Source organism: Alligator mississippiensis, chromosome 2 (assembly GCF_030867095.1).
Source record: "Alligator mississippiensis isolate rAllMis1 chromosome 2, rAllMis1, whole genome shotgun sequence".
Classification (NCBI taxonomy): Eukaryota; Metazoa; Chordata; order Crocodylia; family Alligatoridae; genus Alligator; species Alligator mississippiensis.
The window spans coordinates 49,543,047-49,564,680 of NC_081825.1; the positions used below are offsets into that span (position 1 = coordinate 49,543,047).

Below are 21,634 nucleotides of genomic sequence, written 5' to 3' on the forward strand. Positions count from 1 at the left end.
AACTATTTGGGTTGGTCTAATAAAAGATATCAGATTCACCCAAGGAACCTTGTCAGCACAATCAAGACACTCAAGAAGGCTAGAATTTGTTTTATGAATCTGAATAAGAGGTATACATTTAAATAGAACGACTACAGGACTAATAAACAATATCTTTTGACTATTTTTACCTGGTTTGTTGTAGGTTTTTAAAACTTTACATATAGTCTAGCAAATTAGTGCACACTGCAGTATAGCAAGGGTTTTCAACCTTTTTTAGTCTAAGTACCCTGGTGGCCGGATGCGAAGTGGGGAGGGGGGTAGCGCACGGCCAAATGCCAGTGCCAGGGGTAGTATGGAGCCAGATGCCGAGCAGGGGGCGGAGGGTGGGGTAGCATGCAGCTGGATGCCAAGTGGGGGGGGGGTTAGCGCACATCTGGACGCTGAGTGGGGTGGGTAGTTTGCGGCTGGACGCTGGGGGGGTAGCGCGTAACTGGATGCCAAGCAGGGCGGGGGGGGAAGGGCAGCGTGCAGCTGGACACAGAGCAAGGAGGCACGGACAGTGGGTGGACAATGGGTAGGTGGGGATGGGGTGCCACCACCTCCCAGGAGCAGGGCTGGGGCGGGGCAGGGCAGGGAAGCTCACTGGGCTGGTGTGTGGCACCGACAACTGCCGTGTGCATGCTTCCCTGCTCCGGCCCTGCTCCTGAGATGTGGTGGCACTCCATTCCCACCCACCTGCACGTACCTGCTAGGACTAGTCCAAGTACCCCCAGGGGTACACACACCCTTGCTTGACAACCCCTGCAGTATAGCACTAACCCCTAGCATATTAGTAAAGCATCTAATGTTTCTTTAATTGGAGAAAAATATGTGTTGTGTCACATATGATGATGTGCCACACCATCTGTACCCCACTTCTCAAAATCCCAGATCTGCCCATGCGCCTATGCATGTGATCTTAATGATCAAGTTTTATGCATGTGATCATAGTTTATCCAAGTTTTATGCATGTGATCTCAGTCATTTGCTGGATAGTAAAATAAGTGATAATTCAAGTTTAGCATTGTCAGATGCTGATATAAACTGTAAGCTACTATTGCATTTACAGGCATAATGTGATCTTTTTATAAAAAGTTTCATTACCATGTCCCAATTGTATAGCTATAAGAATGCAACATTCATTGGGAACTGCTGAATATTTAGCACTTTTTAAAATCAGGCTTATTTAGGGGTTTAAATTTTTGGACTTGTCCAAAATCACCAAAGCATATAGTTATAAGACAGCAAAATGTCCGGTGTATTAAGATGCAACTGCTTTAAGCTTTATCCCAAACCCTGACCCAGTCATGTCTGTTATAAAAGAACTTTCCTCTGATTTAAAACATGAGTACTTCTAGGATTATTTTCAAGAACCCAATTACTACATAATCCTGATTGTAACTTGACTGAAACAGTGTAACATATCTGACACATCTTTTTAGGAGTGCAGGAAGCCACATAATGCAAAATAATGTAGAATCAAATTTCCTTAGAAATGAAGGGCAATAACAGCTTCATGAGAACTGGGGAAAGTATGAAGACTATTGTATCACACATTTTTTAAACAAAAAATTTAGTAAAAGTATTATGTAGTAGATCCAGAAAGCTAAAGCCATTGATATGGTATTTCAAATGTACTATGAAAAATCAACACTTAGTCATTTGTATAGGGGAAAAACTATTTCCAGCGTTGAAGATCTTATTTACGTTAGCACAACCAAATAATTTAAAACAGAAAATAAAGTCTCCAAAAATAAAAAATCTCCAGTTTGAAAGTAAAGCAACACCTAGAGCAAGGGCAGTCAGCCAATACACAATTAAAAACCGCCAAAATTTGTTCTAACTTTTATGTTTGTCCAATAGGCAACTAAACTGATTCATCCTTGAACTTTGGAAGTAGGTGTTGTCTAGAATAAACTATAAAACCATGTTTTCACAAATCATAGGCCAAGGACTGAGGATCTGCCTGCAGTCAGTCATCAGAAATATACAGCAAATAATGTAAACTGGAAGGAAGCTACTAATGTGAATGACAGCCTTCACAAAACACAGGAAAAATATTTCCAGAAGGAATATCAAGTAACATCAAAACCATATATTTTTTCCAGAAAAGTTGGTAGAACAAGGAGCAACAGCAGAGCCCTGCACTTTGGGGAGCCCGCAGTCAGTGCCTTCCAGGCACCATCACAGCTGCCGTGCACCACCAGCTCCACCATGCGCTGACAGCTGCGCCACGGCTGTTGCATGCCGCTGGCTCCGCGCTCCAGCTGCTTGCCACCCCGTCCATGCTCCAGCCCCGCTACCTGCTCCCCTCGCTCCGCACTCTGGCCATTCGTCACCCCTCCCATTCTGGCCCCACATGGGCTGATATGCCCCTGAGCCTGCACACCCCTAGGGACAGCTCTGAGCAACAGTCTCAAGGTGCAGCAAGGGAAGTTTAGGATATATATTAAGAATTTTCTCACTAGGAGGGTAGTAAAGCACTGGGACAGGTTACCCAGGGAGGTTGTGGACGCTCCATCCTTGGAAGTTTTTAAGAGCCAGATAGGCAAAGCCTTGGCTGGGATGATCTAGTCTGGGATGGTCCTGCTTTGAGCAGGGGGTTGGACTAGATGACCTTCTGAGTTCGCTTCCAAACCTAATTTTCTATGATTCTATGAAAAGTTTCTATGGTATGGCAGAAATGGAGAACTGTTTCCAAAATTCAAGCCAGAGATTTTACCATCCCTCTCTCTCTCCAAAAATGGGCAAGACAAATAGCATTTATTTTTAAACATTGTCACCAGGACTCTGAATATTGTGTGGAACTTCTAGAATCTAACTTTTATTTTTAAAATATTTCTAGCCATCATTGTAGTGAAGATTTACCATAAAAAAGGTAGTGAGTGACAACTTATTCAATGTTTTAAGCTGTTTAAAAATGTAAAATGACAACAGACCTGAGATTCCCATTTATCTCAATGAAGTTAAATCAGGCTCTAAAATCTGAAGGTGAGTCTAATTTAGCAGTGTCAACTTACCCTACAATCCCAAATTGTCTCCCTTAGATTCCCAAGTGCTAAAAGTCACAATTTCCCTCACCCATTTGACAAGATTTAAACAGCACATTTTAAATGAAAAACATGGTGAGAACATAGTTAAACTTAATAGTTAAAAATAACAAATGGTTGTATTAATTGAGATATTTGTTTTGTATTTATGTTACCATATTGGAAAATTTCCACTCAGCTGCTTCAGTGGTGAAGACTTCCATGACTTGGCTTTTCTCTTTTAGAGCATTTGGATCCCTTAAAAGATCTCAGTTAATCAACACATATTCATGACATCATGACATTTCAACCTACACCAAATAGTCTGCCATTAGAAAGATTTCCTATACAGTACCTTGCTTTTAAATCTGCAATATTTTGAGTACTAATGTCATTACTGAATGGTCAAATAATGACATAGTTTAAACACGGACATTACTATATTTACCAGCCTAAAAGACAGACAGCAAAAAGACCTAATAATTAGTATCCTGCACCTGCTTACTTATCACAGTCCCTTTGATTTGTTACAGTAGATTTGACTCTCTTCCATAATTGACCAAGTCAACAACACTTAGGAATAGATGTATATTTCCAAAGCACTGTACAAATACTAACCAATTATCACAAGACTCCTATAAAATAGGTAATTATTAGCCATGTCTTACAGCTTAAGCAACTGAGGTATAGAAAACTCATGCCAGGAAATACTGAAAGTCAGTGTCAGAGGATACAAAGTTCCAACAGGAAGATGGAAAACACCTGCTCTCAGGTTATCTTGGGTTTTTGTGTTTTTGTTCTTATTTTTTTTGTGAAAAAAATGCACCAGGTATGTAATTCAGATGCCAAATATATGTCCAATGACAATTAGTGAACTGAGACGATAACTATATTTAAAAAATAATCTTGTTTGCAGACTGTCTGAACTAGGGCCAAATAGCACCCTTTAAGGTTTTTGAGACCTCTTCTGTATAACATCACATTAACACCTGCAGCTGTAGAATTTGTAATATTTAAAATTTCCCCAAATCCAGAGATTATGCAGCTACCTGGTAAATTTATAATTTTATTCCTGCTTTCTGGTCTTAGGATCAATGCTTAGACTTCTGTTTCCTTAACACAGAGAGGTGTTTAGCCAAGGTAACCTAAAGTCAGGCAAGTCAGGTAGGGCAGGGCACCTGAGTGACTAGCTGTTTCAAAAAGGCTTTTGTAGGAATGAGCACAGTGTATTGTTCCCCATGAGAGCTCAGGCCTCTCTAAATCAGTTAGTCTCTAAGGTGCCACTCTGTCCTGATATATACAAAATAGTCATTATGCAAGTTGCTGTCATTTTGCTTCAACTTTGGCTTAAAAAAAGATATTTATGAAAAGCAAACACCATTCAGTATCATTCCATCTGTACATTGTGACATGAGCCAAAGATTACTGTCACAGACTGACTGAGTTATTAATATTTTTGGAAATTTACTGAAATTTTATCTTTTGAATAGAATTGAGCAGCCCACTTCTATAAACTGCCATTCCTTGATAAACTGTTAATGTGTTAGTAAGATACCACAATTAGACAAACTTTAGCATGTTGGCAGATTCTGCTGATGACTGGACTAGCAATGATGCTGCAGTTCTGGGTCAAGATATACCGGCAACATTTTATTAGTGACCTTGCTAAATACCTGCCTAAGTTATTTTCAGATTCAGATCAATAGTATATATAATCTGTTTTGATCAAATATATAGGAATTAAGAAATTTAAAGGTAGTAGAAGGTATTTTCTAATGAAATATATTTTCTATAAGCTTGTCTTTTTCAATCCAGATGTTCTTCCTTTTTCTTGCGATTTATTATAAGGGTATTTATTGTTCAGTGCCTTATTTATGAAGTACTTTTTCTTAATAAAAACATTCACTGTAAGCATGGCAATATTTATGACCTCTTGAAGTCATCTGGAATCTTAACAGTTGCTTGATTTCACTGGGAGTTGATTTAGGCTTCAAACACAGAAACGATGAAGGATATTTAATGAAATTCAGAACTTTCAAGTATACATTGTTCACCAGTATCAGGTTTTTTACCGGTGTTTCTTCATTATTACATTTGTTGCCCTATGTACAATATAAACAAATCAGTCTATTACATTTAGAAATCAAAGTGAGAAAAACAAGGTAAATGTCAATAAAATGATATTCAGTTCCTACATGACAGGACCAGAAGGCAGGGTTGAGATGCACTATATAGACCAGGGGTGGGCAATTATTTGGGCTGGAGAGCCACTTAATGAGTTTTGTTGAACTGTTGAGGGCTGCATGTGCACACACACACACGCACGCAGATCCACACACACACACACACACACACACACACGGTCCCTGTAGCTCTCCCTGTTCCACCCCGTCCCCTGCCCTGAGTCCTCAGTATGTGACCAGGTCAGGCAGGAGCCATGCCAGCTGCCCCCACACAGCCCCAGCCACATGTGGGAACCCAGCATAGCACCATCCAGGCCAAGCCACATGTCAGGCACTTGGGACAAGGGAAGAGTTGCAGGGAGAACTGTATGGAGCTGCGGGTTATTTGGGCCCAGCTGGGCCAGTGCTGTGATATATTCCCCTCTCTCCCACCCAGAGTCCCTAGCACATAGCTGAGCCAGGCCGGAGCCACACTATTTTTACATGCTGTTTTGGGCCATGTGGGTGCACCTGGCACGGCTTCTGCCTGACCAGGCCACATGCTGGGGACCTGGGGTCAGGCAGAAGCCACACTGGGGTTGGGCAGGAACTGCACCACCTGCGCTGTGGTGCAGCTCAAAGTAGCATGCAGGAACACAGCACAGAAACACATTAGTGGCACCTGCACCTCTACCAGGCCCCAGCTCAACAAGTCTTGGATAACCCACAGCTCCTGGCCCTCTTCCCCTTGTACCCTCTCCCCCACCAGTAAGGAGAACCTTACCTGAGCTTTGACTCTCACTGGGGGCCAGGCTGTGTGGTCTGCAAATCGCTGCAGGGTTGGAGCTGCTAGCAGACAGCCTTGCTGGACAGAAGCCTGGGTAGGAGCGCAGCACCCCCTGCCTTGGAACATACCCAGTGGGCTGGGGGGCAGGGCATGGTGGACCTAGCCAGGGCAAGGCGGGGAGTGGCTGCCTGGCCACTGGAGCTGCTGCTGCTGCAGCTGGTTACAGCACAGAGAAGGGAGGAGGGCAAGAGGTGCCGAAAGCCAGTGTAGCCTTGGGCTAGATACAGTTCTCCTTCAGAGGAGCAGCCATGGACTGGAAAGAATCTAAAAATTCTGGTTATCTGGGCTTGCATACAGCAGTGGCAGTGGTGCAGGGTGGTGGATGGTGGCAGTAGCCACCACGCTGTGCAAACTCCTCCCCCCACCACACCCAGCTGTGTGCCTGTGCAGGCTGCAGAGGGGAGTTGCTGCCCTCACAAAGAAATCCTAGAGGGTGTTGCAGGATGACAGCTCCTTCTCAACAGCTCTATTCTGTATATAGCTATAGGGCTAAAACCTATTCTCTTTTCTTCAATATCCCAGGACCTTGAAGAAAACCAATTATCTTATAGCCAACCTGAGTAAAATACAATCAATAGGAACAGAAAGTACCCTACGAAACTATTTCAAATCTGCAACTGCTGTCTTGGTGGAGCTAATCTTTACACTATTTCATATGGGGCCACAGGAGGACATGAGGACACCTCCCAGCCAAGACAGGTGACATGCACAAAGAGTGCCCAGGTAAGTGACAGGGGTCCAAATAGTCTTAAGAATCGGGGAGTGGTGCATGCACCAATACAGGGCCTTAAATGCCTATACACTAATGCTCATAGCATGGGGAATAAGCAAGAGGAACTCGCCCTCTGGATAGCTAGTACAAACCTGGACATAGTAGGGCTCACAGAAACCTGGTGGGATTCATCCCATGACTGGGAAGTAAACATTAGGGGCTATAGACTATACAGGCGGGATAGAACAGGAAGGAAAGGATGGGGTGTGGTGCTCTACGTCAGAGAGCAATACACATCATCATCTAACAGGATGGGGTCAGAGGAGGGGCAGACTGAAGTGCTCTGGGTCAGAATACAGGGGGGTTGTGGGGATGGTGGGGGTCTACCACAGACCACCCAACCAAGGGGAAGAGCTGGACCATGAATTCTCGGGTCAGCTTGCAGAGGCAGTTAAGGCAAGGGATGTAGTCATCATGGGTGATCTAAATTACCTGGACATCTGCTGGGAGGAGCAGTCAGCCAGGTCTGACTGCTCATGAAGGTTCCTTGCTGAGATACAGGACCTCCACCTAACCCAGGAGGTGCACAGTCCCACCAGGGGGAATGCCCTGCTGTACCTGGTCCTGGCCACAGGCGATGACCTGGTGAGGGGACTCCAGGTTCTTGACCACCTGGGTGACAGCAATCATCGCCTACTGGAATTCACCATCCAGTTCAGGGTGTCAAGGGCCTGCAGCAAGGCAGTAGCTCTTGACTTCAAGAGGGCCAACTTCAATGAGTTGAGGAGAATGGTAGGAGGGACACTGGGGTCCTGGAGGGTAGGGGAACTGGGTGTCCAAGACGAGTGGTCGTTCCTTAAGGAGATGATCCTCTGAGCCCAAGGGGTGACAGTCCCAATGAGAATCAAAGGGGGCAAGAGTGCTCAAAAGCCCCCCTGGCTCACCAAGGCATTCAGGAACGCCTGAAAGCCAAAAAGGAGGTGTACACCCAGTGGAAGGGAGGGGCTATCACTAAATAGGAGTATACCTCCATCGCTCGGGTCTGTAGTGGGGCTGTTAGGAAAGCTAAGGCAGATATGGAACTAGGGCTTGTATCAAGGATCAAGGACAAGAAAAAATTCTTTTTTAAATACATAGGGAGTATGAAAAAGGCACCGGGTAACACGAGGCCCCTGCAGGATACGCTTGGAAATCTGGTGGTTGTACCAAAGAAAAAGGTAGACCTTTTTAACAAATTCTTTGCCTCCATTTTTTGCGCAGGGACCGGGACTCCCCCACCAAGATTCAGGACAGACTCAGGGAGGACTGAGTTAGGGAACTTCTGGGGGGGCTCGATGTGTTCAGATCAGCAGGTCCAGGTATTTTCCACCCCAGGGTTCTGAGGGAATTGGTAGGGGTTATCGTGGGGCCCCTGGCACAGCTTTACAAGCACTTGTGGTGCTCTGGCCAGATGTCAGAAGACTGGAAGAAAGCCAATGTGGGAGGAGGGAGGACCTGGGCAACTATAGGCCCGTTAGTCTTACTTTGATCCTGGGGAAGCTCTTTGAGAAAGTTATCCAGGAGCACATCTGTGAAGGACCAGCAGGGGGGACAATGCTCAGGGGCAACCACCATGGGTTCATTAGGGGCAGGTCCTGTCAGACCAACCTGATTGTCTTCTATGATCAGGTCACAAAATCATTGGACACAGGGGTTGCAGTGGATGTAGTCTTTCTGGACTTCAGGAAGGCCTTTGACACCGTCTCCCTCCCCATTCTCATTAAAAAGCTAGGCGACTGTGACACTGATGTCTACACAGTCAGATGGATTGCAAATTGGCTGAGGGGCTGCACCCAGAGAGTGGTGATGGATGGGTCATATTCGACCTGGAGGGATGTGGGCAGTGGGGTCCCCCAGGGCTTGGTCCTCGGGCCTGCACTGTTCAATTTCTTTATTAGCAATTTGGACAAGGGGGTAAAAAGCACCTTGTTTAAATTTGCCAATGACACGAAGATTTGGGGTGAGGTGGGCATGCTAGAAGGGAGGGACAGGATACAACTGGACCTGGACAGGTTACAGGGATGGGCAAATGAGAATACGATGGGATTCAATACTGACAAGTGCAAGGTACTGCACTTGAGCAGTAAGAACCAGCAGCATACCTCTAGGCTGGGGAACTCCCTTCTCATAAGCACAGTGACAGAAAGGGGTCTTGGAGTCATTATTGATTCCAAAATGAACATTGGCCACCAACGTGAGGACACGGTCAGTAAGGCTAACTGCACCTTGTCCTGCATCCACAGATGCATCACGAGCAGGGCCAAGGAGGTGATCCTCCTCCTCTATGCGACACAGGTCAGGCCACAATTGGAGTACTGTGTCCAGTTCTAGGTGTCGCACTTTAGGAGAGATGTGGCCAGCATCTAGAGGGTCCGGAGGAGGGCCATTCACATGATCCGGGGACAGCAGGCCAGACCCTACGAGGAGAGGCTATGGGACCTGAACCTGTTCAGCCTTCACAAGAGAAGGCTGAGGGGGGACCTGGTGGCCATCTATAAACTTACCGGGGGGGACCAGCAGGGAATGGAAGAGACCCTGTTCCCCTGAGTACCTCCTGGAGTAACAAGGAATAATGGCCATAAGTTGTTTGAGAGTAGGTTCAGGCTGGACATTAGAAGCACTACTTCACAGTCAGGGCAACTAGGATCTGGAACCAACTTCCAAGGGAAGTGGTGCTGGCTGCTACCTTGGGGGTCTTTAAGAGGAGGCTTGACAATTACCTAGCCGGGGTCATATGATCCCAGTATTTTCTCCTGCCCAGGGCAGGGGGTCGGACTTGATGATCTACTTAGGTCCCTTCGGACCCTACATCTATGAATCTATATTGGTTGGTAAACTCAGGGTTCTGCTGCACTCATCACTATTCTTAGACTCCCACAGTATAAATGCCTACGTACATCTCTGAACAGGCCTTCTGTTTGGCTATGTCACTGAGAATTTGCCATCACTCATACAAACATCAAACATGAGTAGCCTTTATCCTGTTGAATAGAAGGCTCCAAGCTAGAGGGGAGACAGTAACTTGCTCTAGTTTTCAAGTTTCAGTCATTAAACACATGTTGTCGTCGCCATTATCATCAGCAGCAGTCCCTTGATTTGAGGATAATCTCTACTACATCGATGGATCCTGAGGTGACTTAAGTGTCTAATCTTTGAGCTATGGAGGTGTCTGTAGAAGTTGCAGGTACTTCCATAGGCTGGGATTCCTTTCCTTTTCCTTCCTCCGCTCTCTCTTCTCTGCTTTGAGGGCAAGCTGCTTTACCTCAAAATGGGCTGGTGCTTGGTGGAAGTTGCAGAGCCATTGGAGTTGGTTAACAGCTGGCTCCTCTCAATTCTTGATGTCATTCTGAAGGAATGTCTTCAATGTGTCCTCATAGTGTTTCCTCCAGCCACTGCAAGATCTCTGGCCACAGCTAAGCTGAACATGTATCATCCCTTGTCTGTGCGTATTGCTTTCAGGTAGGGTGACCATAAGTCACAGATTGGCTAGAACAGTCTCAGATTTCAAACGGGTCCCAGCTAGCTGGTGAAAATTAAAACAAGCATCCTGGGCATGGGGCACAGGGTAGGGAGGCAAAACTAGAGGAACTGTGAAATAGGAAGCCCTAGAAGACAGCAAAATTGCCCATTAACATTCATTGTTACTTCATAGGTGATCGTTAACACCTGTGAAGTAAAGAACAATGGGTCATTAACTGGACGTTGACTCCCTGCAGTAAGGGGGGAACAGCATCCAGGATTTTGCAGTGTCCCATATGGTCACTGTGGCGGGTCTGGGGGTGAATAACAAATACGCTCTCACAGGGAGTTTCTTGCCATGCCTTAAGATGCTGGGAGAATAAGAAAATTAATTATCCCCAACAGATAGTGTAGTTAATAACATGAGTCATGAGATAAATGAAATTTTGTTTTATTGTGCTCCTGGCATGAATGTTTACAATCACAACAGTCTGTGGCACACCTACGCTTTATTCCTCCCCGTCTCTTGCCTCCCTTAGAAGGGGTTTTCCCCTTTGATCTGACCTCCCCTCCACTTCTATCTTTGTCTTTCAGATTTATCAGGCGTCCTTCCGCTTGCCGCAATCCCGCTGTCATTGGACCCTGAAGGTAAGTAACTTTTTCTCCTCGCCTTTTCTTCTCCCGATCCCTTGCGAGTTTCCTCAACCGTCCGATCAGTTGTCACAGCGAGGCTTCCAGTGACTGCAAGTCTTCAGTCTCCAAGTGCCCTGAGGACAACATGCCCTTCATATACCTCCATGTGCTTTTATCCCTCCAGCTTGCTGCTTACCATTTAACTCTTCCTCAATGTGTAGATCCCTTCAGTAAAACCAATGTTTTAATTACTCTTGCCCCTATCCTGACTCTGCTCTCTGCCCCCTCCCTGGGGTTACTCCCTCTAGTACAGGGTTGTCTGTTACAGTCACCCTATGTTCAGGTCAGTATTAGAGTCTTGTTACACAACAATTTTGTGCATCTGCTGGATCTCTCAGCAAATGGACTGTCCGCTCATTAAGACCTGAAACTAGTTTCAAGCACTCAAAGGAACACGACTCCAGGGCAGGATTCTCTCCGATCTGTGCTACACTAAGGTACAAACACCCCGCTAGCCCCATCTCCCCTACTGGTCCAGCTTGAGCCCACTGCCCCGCTCCCCAGGTGCCCGCTCGCTACCCTCCCCACTCCCTGCTTATTTGTGGTTGCCTGCACAGTCTGTCCTGGGGCAGCAAGCAGGGAAGGATTAACCTGCCTTTTTGGCTGTTGCCACTTCTGCTCTCTGAGCTGGGCTCAGCCTGGGGAAGACCAGCAACGCAGCCGTGGGCACTGGACAAGCAGGTTAACCCTTTCCTGCCTGCTCCCCTGGGGCAGAGCCTGGGCAGTCACAAGCAAGCAGGGGGCAGTGAGTGGGCATCTGGGCGCTGGGGAGGAGAGAGGGCAGTGGGACCAATGTGGGCGGCGGGGAAGTGGGGCTAGTGCAGGGGTGGGCCAGATGCGGCCCGCCCTGACACCAGCAACGCTCCTGCGGCGCCCGGCGTTGCCCACGCAACGCTCACAGGCCGGGCCCTGCGGCCTCCCGGCTGAAGACGAGGGCGGAGCCGCGCGAGCCGGGCGCTCTGCGGGGCGCGGCCCTGGCGCTGCTGCCGAGAAGCGCCTGGCCCCTCGGCACCGCCCCCGCCCCCGCGCGGCGCGGCGCGGCGCCCCGTCCCGCCTCCCGCAGTCACGCAGGCCCTGCCCCTCGGCGTGCGCGGCGCCGCGGGAGGAGCAGCGGGGTCGGCAGCGCGAGCAGCCGGGCAGCATGGCGGAGGTGCAACCGGGCCGAGCCGCCGCGGAGCACTGGCTGCGCTGGGACAAGGTGAGTGGGGCGGGGGCTCCGCGGTCGCCACCCCCGGGCCGTGTCGCGCTCATCAGTAGAGGCCGTCATGTCGCCCGCGGGCCGGCCGGGCCCGCTGCTCCCTCGCTCCGGCCCGCGGCGGTGCCTCCTCCCGGCGAAGGCGTGTGCGTGCTTGTGGCGTCCCCCGCGCCCGGCCCTACCAGGTCGCTGTGCAGTGCGCCAGGCCGGGCGGGGCGGGGCGGCCGCCCTTCCTGAAAGCAAAGGCTGGGGTCGTGCTCGGGTGGCCCTTGCCTCGCCGCAGGAGCAGAGCAGGAGCAGAACAGGGGAGGATGCGGGCTGCCCCGTCCATGGCACAGCGGGCGGGACCCGGCAGAGAGGCTCGGTGCTGCCACCGACATGGCAAGGTGCTCCCTACTTGCCTGGCAGTAGAGCGGTCGTGGTGCAGTGTTGTCTCCTGCCGCTGCTGGACAGGCAGGAAGCGCCTCATCACGGTGGCACAGCAGGCGCGGGGCACCCAGCAGCATCACCCAGGCTCCAGACCTGTGCCACCATCCTGCAGCAGGTCCTTGCTGGACCATAGAAGCCAGCCAGTTCCCACAGTGGGCAGCCGGCATCTGCTGTCACCCCATGCACAGATCTGGGGGGGCACCCTCCCCCCCCCACTCTCTCCCTGGGAGTGCGGGCAGCAGCAGGGAGCTGGTTCCCCAGACAAGCCTCCCACAGGTCTGTCCTGCTTCCCGACCAGCTGTGCATTCCCACCCAGACACCACAGTGAGGCTGAACTTGGTTGTTTATTCCCAGTTCCTTATTCCTGGTTCCCTATTCCTGATTCCCAGTTATTTATTCCCAGTTCCTTCTTCAAAGCTACTCTAGACCCAATAAAAACTTCTCATTAAAGAATTCCACATCCGAAAGCGAGAGAATTTCATTAGCTATGCATACATACTAATGAATATGTAGAATAATATCCCACATCAAGTACAGAGCCCCAAATGAAGGTCAGATTAGGATGGGATTATGGGGCAAAATACTTCTTGGGCCACCCCAGATTTCCTGTTGATGCCACAGGGGGACTGTCCCAAAGAGCCCTGACCACAGTCCTGCCCGGCCCAAAGCAGTTTGGCTGTACCAGGCTGCCAACTAACAGCCCCCATGCCCGCTATACTAAGTATAATGGTTTGAATACGGAACTCGCTTTTGGGCTGGGATTATGGCTAGAAATTCTGCTTGGGCCACTCCACAGCATACCTCTGCGCAACCGGGGGACTCTACCGGACGCATCTCACCACACTTATATACCTAGCACAGTGGCTTGGGTGCTGTCTGTTGGCAGCCTGGCACAGCCAAACCATGCTTTAGGCCAGGCAAGTCTCTGTTCAGAGATGTCCAGGAGTGTCCCCTGGCAGCACAGAGATGTGTTCTGGGGTGGCCCAAGAAGGATTTGTAGCCCAAAATCCAGTTCGTTATTCCGCTCCAGATACTTAGCATAGTGTCTGGGGGGTGGTGTCATTTGGCAGCCTGGCACGGCCAAACATTGCTCTGGGCCAGGCAAGTCTTTGGTCATAGATGTCCAGGACAGTCCCCCAGGGACTTTGGACATAGATGTCCAGAGAGGCATGGCATGGGGTGGCCCAAGGTTATGATCCTAGTGCAAAATCCAGTTCCTTATCCGGTTCCAGATATGTAGCACAGTGTCTGGGGGTGGAGTCAGTTGGCAACCTGGCGTAGCCAAACCACTTTGGGCTCAGCAAGTCTCTGGTCAGAGATGTCCAAGAGAGTCCCCCGGTGGCACATAGGTGTGGTCTGGGGTGGCCCAAGAAGGATTTCTGGGCATAATCCCAGCCCCAAATCCTGGTCTTTATTCAGTTCCAGATACGTAGTACAGTGTCTGGGGTGTGGAGTCAGTTGGCAACCTGGTGTGGCTAAACTGTGTTTTGGCCTGGGCAAGTCTGTGTTAAAAGATGTCCAGGAGAGTCTGCCAGTGGCACAGAGATGCTTTCTGGGGTGGCCCAAGAAGGATTTCTGGGTATAAACCCAGTCCAAAATCCAGTTCCTTATTTGGGTCCATATACTTAACACAGTGGCTGGGGTGCTGTCAATTGGCAGCCTGGCACGGCCAAACTGTGCTTTAGGCCACGCAAATCTGTGGTCAGAGATGTCCAGGAGAGTCCCCCAGTGGTACAGAGTTGTGGTCTGGGGTGGCCAAGAAGGATTTCTGGGTATTATCCCAGTCCAAAAGCCAGTTCCTTATTCAGTTCCATATACTTAACACAGGGTCCGGGGGGTGGTCTCAGTTGGCAACCTGGTGTGGCTAAGCCGCATCTTGAGCTGAGCAAGTCTCTGATCAGAGATGTTCAGAAGAGTCCCCCGATGCCACAGAGGCATAGCATCAAGTGGCCTAATAAGGGTTTGTAGCTATAATCCCAGCCCAAATTCCAGTTCCTTATTCAGACCCATATACTTAGCACAGTGGCTGGAGTGCTCTCTTTTGGCAGTATGCTTTTGGTATGACCAAACAGCACTTTGGGCCAGGCAAGTCTCTTGTTAGAGATGTCCAAGAGTGTCCCCCGGTGGCACAGAGACATGTTCTGGGGTGGCCCAAGAAGGTTTTCCGGGTATAATCCCAGCCCCAAATCCCCATGTATTTAGCACAGTGGCTGGGGTGCTGGCTGTTGTCAGCCTGGCACACCCAAACCGTGCTTTGGGCTGGGCAAGTCCCTGGTCAGAGATATCCAGGACGGTCCCACAGGGCCACAGAGTCATGTTCTGGGGTGACCCGAGAAGGATTTGTAGCTATTATCCCAGCCCAAATTCCAGTTCCTTATTCAGGTCCCATACTTAGCACAGTGGCAAGGGTGGAGTCAGTTGGCAGCTCGGTACAGCCAAACCACGCTTTGGACTGGGCAAATCTCTGTTCAGAGATGTCCAGGAGAGTCCCCTGGTGGCACAGAGACATGTTCTGGGGTGGCCCAAGAAGGATTTCTGGGTATAGTCCCAGCCCAAATCCCAGTTCCTTATTCAGGTCCATATATTTAGCACAGCGGCAAGGGTTGTGTCAGTTGGCAGTCTGGCACGGCCAAACCGTACTTTGGACCAGGCAAGTCTGTAGTGAGATGCGTCCAGTAGAGTCCCCCAGTGGTGCTGAGGTATGCTGTGGAGTGGCCCAAGCAGAATTTATAGCCATGATCCCAGCCCAAAAACCAGTTCCTTATTCAAGCCATTATGCTTATTATAGTGGGCATGGGGCTGTTCGTTGGCAGCATGGCACGGCCAAACTGTGCTTTGGGCCGGGCGGGACTGTGGTCAGGGTTCTTTGGGACAGTCCCCCTGTGGCATCAACAGGAAATTTGGGGTGGCCCAAGAAGTATTTTGCCCCATAATCCCATCCTAATCTGACCTTCATTTGGGGCTCTGTACTTGATGTGGGATATTATTTTACATATTAATTAGTACATATGTATAGCTAATGAAATTCTATTTCTTTAGGATATGGAATACATTAATAACAAGTTTGCATTGGGTCTAGATTAGCTTTGAAAAAGGAACAGGAAATAAGGAACCAGGAATAAACCGTCAATTTTGGCCTCATGATGCTGCACACCTCCCTGCTTGGGCAGTGCTCTCAGGCCAAGCTGCTGACCTTGCCTGACTCCCTCCCTTACCATGGGGACCTCAGTCTTCCCCCCACCCATGCCCCTTCCCCGCACACAGATTTACCTGCAGGCAGGTGGGGGAGCTGCTGGCCCTGTGCATGTGTGTGCATACGCATGCACATGGTGCCCCGTGCATCCTGCTCCCCACAGCTCTAAGCAGCCCCTTGGAGGCCTGAAATCTGCCAGCCTGCAAGGGGAAACCTACTGTTTTCCACCTTTTCCTCCTTCAAAGGAGAAAATCTATGCTTTTCCACTGCAAACGGAAAACCTGGATCCCTGCACATGATACTGGAACCATAGTTCGTCCAGGGGAATCCGGGACAAACGCTGTTCCAGGGTCATTCAGCCTAGGACCAGGACTTGACCTTTACATTTTGGGACTGCCCCTCCCAATTAAGGATGGGTGATTCATTCTCTTGTGTACACACATGCATGGGCATCTACCTAGCTAGCTATGTAGTTAGGCTGGCAAGATTTGATTTTTATTGATAAATATTGATTAAATGCAGATTTTACCTCACACTCTCAGACCCTCAGGAGCATATTTCCATGGGTAACAACTGAAATTTATAGAAAGGGGACCGTAGCAGGGAACCCTTACGTCTGTTACTAGACAGTGGAAAGAGAGAGGGAGAGAGACAGAGGGCAAAGGGGTTAAAGAGGAAAACAATGGGTGGCCTAATGACTTGTCAGTTAGGCAGTTAGCTGTTCCTTCTGCCTAATGACTTATCAATTAAGCAATTAACTGCTTGTGTAGGAAGTGGGCTGCTTAAACAAACTCCTTCCCCAAAAGGGATGGTTTTTCAAGGCTCCAGCCTTGTGGCAGCAGAGTCCTCCCTGGGCCCTAACAACTGGTGGGGTGGTGTGGTGGGGGTTGGATAGGCATCTGCCTCTCCTGGGCATCCTACAGCTCTGGGAGTGAGGGTGCCCGCCTCTTTTGGTAAATTGTCTATCACCCGCACCCCTAATTTTTGGGGTCCTGAAAATTTAGATCGATTAAAAATCAAAATAATTGCTTAAACATAACACCTATTTTTGCTGCCAAAGTTATAAAAAAAAAAAAAATCCAATTCTGACAAGCCTAGAAAGAGAGTGTGTGTGGGGGGGGATGCGCGCGCACGTGTGAACATGTACATGTGTAGCTACCTAGCTAGTTATATAATGTATGTACATGTGGACCCATCTGCCTAGCTAGCTATATAGTGTGTGTGCACACATCTATCTGTCCATCTGTGTGTGTGTGTGTGTGTGTGTATATATATATATATATATATATATATCTGCTAATAAGAATTTTGCTCACTCTGTCATTACTTAAAGTAATCAAGACGTGTGTCTTCTGTTTAGCTTGCCAAAAAGGTTGTGCTTTATTTTTCTCACTTTAAAGGGTTTTCTCCAGTCCTTCAAGTATTTGTTGGCTCCCTTCCACAACCTTTCTAATTTTTCAGCTTCCTATTTAAAATGTGGATACCAAAGCTGTACACAATATTCCAGTATCAGTCTCAGCACTGTTATCTGCAGAAGTAAAATTGCCTCTTGTTCCATTTTACGGCTACTGTACTTGCTATACATCTGAAATGGCATGAGCCCTTTTGTCACAATATTTCACTTTTTGCCACTTATTTCATTTACATATATATGTACATATAATACATATATATGAAATAAGATCTGACCATTTAAATTTAATCAGCATGTTACTGTTTTGTTCTAATAGAAAACTGGAAACTTGTGTGGAGTTCTTTGAACGCTATGTCCTCTAAATCTCTCTTGGTGTTTGTATGATGTATTCCTAGATTTATAACCTTGCATTTGGCTGCAGTAAGAAACATTTTTATATAAATGACCCTGGCTTACCAAACAGCATGGGTTGCCCTGTGCGATTGCCCTGTCCTCTTCACTGCTTACTATCCTCCAGTCATCCATTAATATTATCAGCAGTGGTTTTATATTCGGTTACAGAACATCAGTGAAAATGAGGATTCCCCACTGAGGACTACTACTACTGATCTATCAGATACCAGTTCTTAATATGTAATTACTAGCATTTTTAGTGTAGTTTTTAAAATGAAAAAGTCATATTATACTCAGGTAAACAACAGACTTGGTGTAAGATGTTTTAATTATTTCAATTATTTTATGCCAAATAATAAACTAAAGCAAGGCTGTCCAAATTCTAAGTGGTCAGGGGGCTACACACCTCATGGGCCCCACAGTGGCACCTGCACCAAGGCAAGCTATGGGCAACATGCTGCGTGGACACTCCCCTGCTACACCACATGGGTGCCCCCCCTAGACTGCACTTGCATCTCCTCTCTCTCTCTGCTGCACCACATGCTCATGCAAGCACCCTCCCACTGTGCTGCACTATGTACCTGTGCAAGCGGCACTCTTCTCCATCCCCAGCTATGCCACACAACACCTATGCAGGCACTCCTCATACCTGTAGCATCAACAGGAAATTTGGGGTGGCCCAAGAAGTATTTTGCCCCATAATCCCATCCTAATCTGACCTTCATTTGGGGCTCTGTACTTGATGTGGGATATTATTTTACATATTAATTAGTATGTATGCATAGCTAATGAAATTCTATTTCTTTAGGATATGGAATACATTAATAACAAGTTTGCATTGGGTCTAGATTAGCTTTGAAAAAGGAACCGGGAATAAGGAACCAGGAATAAACCGTCAACTGCTGCACAGCCTTGGCCTCACCCTCAGCCCCCTTGCTGCACCAGCCCACCCCCTGGGAAATGGAAGCTGGAGGAAGGAGGGGGACCCCAAGACTCCAGTTGCTCTTGCAGTGGGTGAAGGGGAAGGGGTGACTAAGTGGGATTCTGGGGGCCTCAACTCAACCCTTTGTGGTCTGCATGTGGCTGGTGGGCTGCCAGTTAGCCCTGAACTGAAAAATACTGTTCAAAATCTAAATTCCTTGTAGTACTTTTTCTGATGATGTAATAATTGCATCATCATAACTGATCACATTTATATCAGAATATGTCAAACATTGCAGACATTCTTGATTAACATGCTCTTTGACCATTGCCATGTTAGAAAAGGAGGATGAGCCATGAGACATCAGTTTCTAATTTATTGAGCTTGAAAAAATTGTTATTGAGCAACTCCAATCTGAACCAATATAACCCTTACCCACTGTCTGTGATCCAAAGAAAACACTGCTTTGTTTGAAGGGGGTTGGTTTAATATCAATAGAAAGTTACAAAATCCAAAGTGAAGTTAACTTTGATTGCTGATAAGCTGCATATCACAATTATTACAAAACTTGCAAATGCTTATGCACAAAAATACTTATATCGGAACTAGTCATGTAAATCATAGTTTGCTAGTAGATTCTGAAGGTACTCTTTCAATACATGCACAACAAAAACATTTGTTCTCAAAGCATCTTTCTACTCTCAGATATACACTTGGGGGTAAACTTTTGTTTATATTTAAACAGAATGAGGTATGGCTGACTGGTCTTTCTGGACCTCAGAACTCAGTGGGGAGCTTTGCACCCAGAAAATGTCTGCTTACAGTAGGTTAGTCTGATAGTTAGAAATTGTATGTTATGAGAGATTATTTTAAGCAAATTGTATTAAAGGATATTTTGAACAAAAGATCAAAAAATAGTGTCACTGAATGCAGATACACACAGGTTTGGACACGTGGATGGAATCCAGATAACTTATTTGGACGATTGATATTGGCGGGAGAAGGGAATATGATGATTGATTCTGACAGGAGAGGAGAAGGATGGACTGGAGGAGAAAAGAGAAACTGTTTCAGATTAGATCAAGTTTTCTTCTGGGGTAAGGTAGAAGGAGGTAACTGATGTAATATAGCATATTTTTTTAATGTTTATTTTGGTTAAAATAAAAGGCTAGTGTTCTAGCTTCTTGTTTGAAGAGTTCTGCAGTGCCCACGAAATACAAAAGCAGCAGCAGCAGCTTGGATCACTCAGTATTCACCCAGGCAGGTATCTGGAGAGAAGATCGCAAATGAAAAGAAGTTTTGTATAAGTAAGGGGAAACACTGACATTGAATAGAATGTATACCCACAAATAGGCAGATCATGACAACAATGTTGAAGGCCCAAATTTATTTAACATTGCATTACTTTTTGCAATATTTTGGGTACTTAACTACACTCCTTTTGACTTTTTAATGAAAGCTACATGACTAAGAGTTAACAAAAGCTTTGATAATTTATCAGGAAGATTCTCTGAAGTTCTCGTGACATGAATTTGTAAGACTGAAAAACACCATTGAATGGTTGGGCAGATGGCATATTATCAACGTAATGCACATGGTAGAATTTTGAAAAGGAAATGGAAAATTAAATTTGAATGATGTAAGTTAACAGTTATCATGCAATTTAACAATTAGCCCTACCAGAGGTGCTGGGTATGTGGGGGCCCAAAGGCCCTGTCCCTCCTTGGGAAGAGGGCTGTCACCTGAAATGTGTAAAACTTTCCACCTTTCCATCATATTACCCCCCCACCCCAGTAAAAATAAATGTTGGCACCTATGAGCCCTGATAAATGAAAAGAATTCAGTTAAGGTTGCAAAAAAGTATTGAGTTTTGGGTTTTTCTGTAATTTCCTGGCAGAAATGGGCTTAGTTTGTGGTTACATAGTGAGTGGACAGAATTTAGAAACTTTAGATTAAAAAAAACCCTATGAGCAGTCAGAGAATTTAGATTATGCCATATTAAACACATGCAACTCTTCTCAATATTATTTTGTACTAGATACAGGATTTGCACAAATAATATGCTTTCTATCATAGAGGTGCTGTTAGTTAAAAACAAAAGATTCCATAGTCTTTCATCATTTTAAAACAATAGTAGCTGATTGCATTCTTTAATATGGATGATAAGAAACAGCATGATACATTTCCACAGATAATGAAAATAGTCTGACTTCTTAAAGAAAAAAATGTTTGTGATCCTAACAGAAAGGAATCTTCTTTGTCCTCTGTGTGCTATTCTTTGTGACCCAAATGCGGTCCTACTTATTGCTAAATAGCTATTAACCACTTAAGAAAACAGAACAGTGGAAGTGTCTTGGTCCATTTTATTTTAACTTAATCTAACACAGTATCATAGGATAGTAGTTGGAAGGGATCTCAAGAGGTCATTTTTGAGGCTCCTGCTCAAGGCTACATGCTCAAGGCAGGATCATTCCTATCTAAACCATCCTAGACAAGTCTTTGTCTAACCTACTCTTAAAAACTCCCAAAGATAGAGATTTCACAACCTTTCAGAGTTGAGGGAATTATCATTAGCATGGAAACTTTTTGAAGACCATATTCTGATTAAAGTGGAGCTTGAAAATGTAGTGGTTTAATATAGAGGAGGCCTTTGCAATGCATAGAGAAAGATGTTTACCATTTTAGTCAGTATATAACACTCAAAGGAAAAGGAGAAATGCTTTGAAGGCAGTGAGCTCAAAAGGGAATGAGAGGTGGGAAGAAAACAACTGCTTTAGGAACAGAACCCTGTCTATAATTGCCAGTGAGACTCAGGAGCAGAGAGGGGCCACAATGTAGCAGGGGAGCATCCTGGCACATGGTGCAGTGGGGGAGGTACCCTGTACGCAGTGCAGCGGGAGCTCCTGAGCACAGGGTATATCAGCCCGTGGAGCTAGTGCATGCAATCCCATTCACTTAGAAGCTGGGCAGCCGTGAGTTAGTGTATAAGGTGCCATTCTGCCCTGCCTTAAATTTTTGGTTAGGGATGCTTTTTTCTTTAAAACTTCACATTTTGTAAACTAATGATTAATGAATATTTCATATGTATGTTATATAAATTCTAATTCTATAAGCTTGTTCTAATTA

General features: G+C 46.6%; 1 protein-coding gene across 1 annotated transcript in view; it reads left to right on the forward strand.

Moving 5' to 3' along the window:
• Positions 1-12,030: 12,030 nt before the first annotated feature.
• PGM2 (phosphoglucomutase 2) overlaps positions 12,031-21,634 on the forward strand; it is a 38,878-nt gene continuing 29,274 nt past the window's right edge. The window contains exon 1 of the mRNA XM_006278122.4: positions 12,031-12,160. Within this exon, the coding sequence (XP_006278184.3) occupies positions 12,104-12,160 (57 nt within the window). The 5' untranslated portion in view covers positions 12,031-12,103. The remainder of the gene's footprint in view (positions 12,161-21,634) is intronic.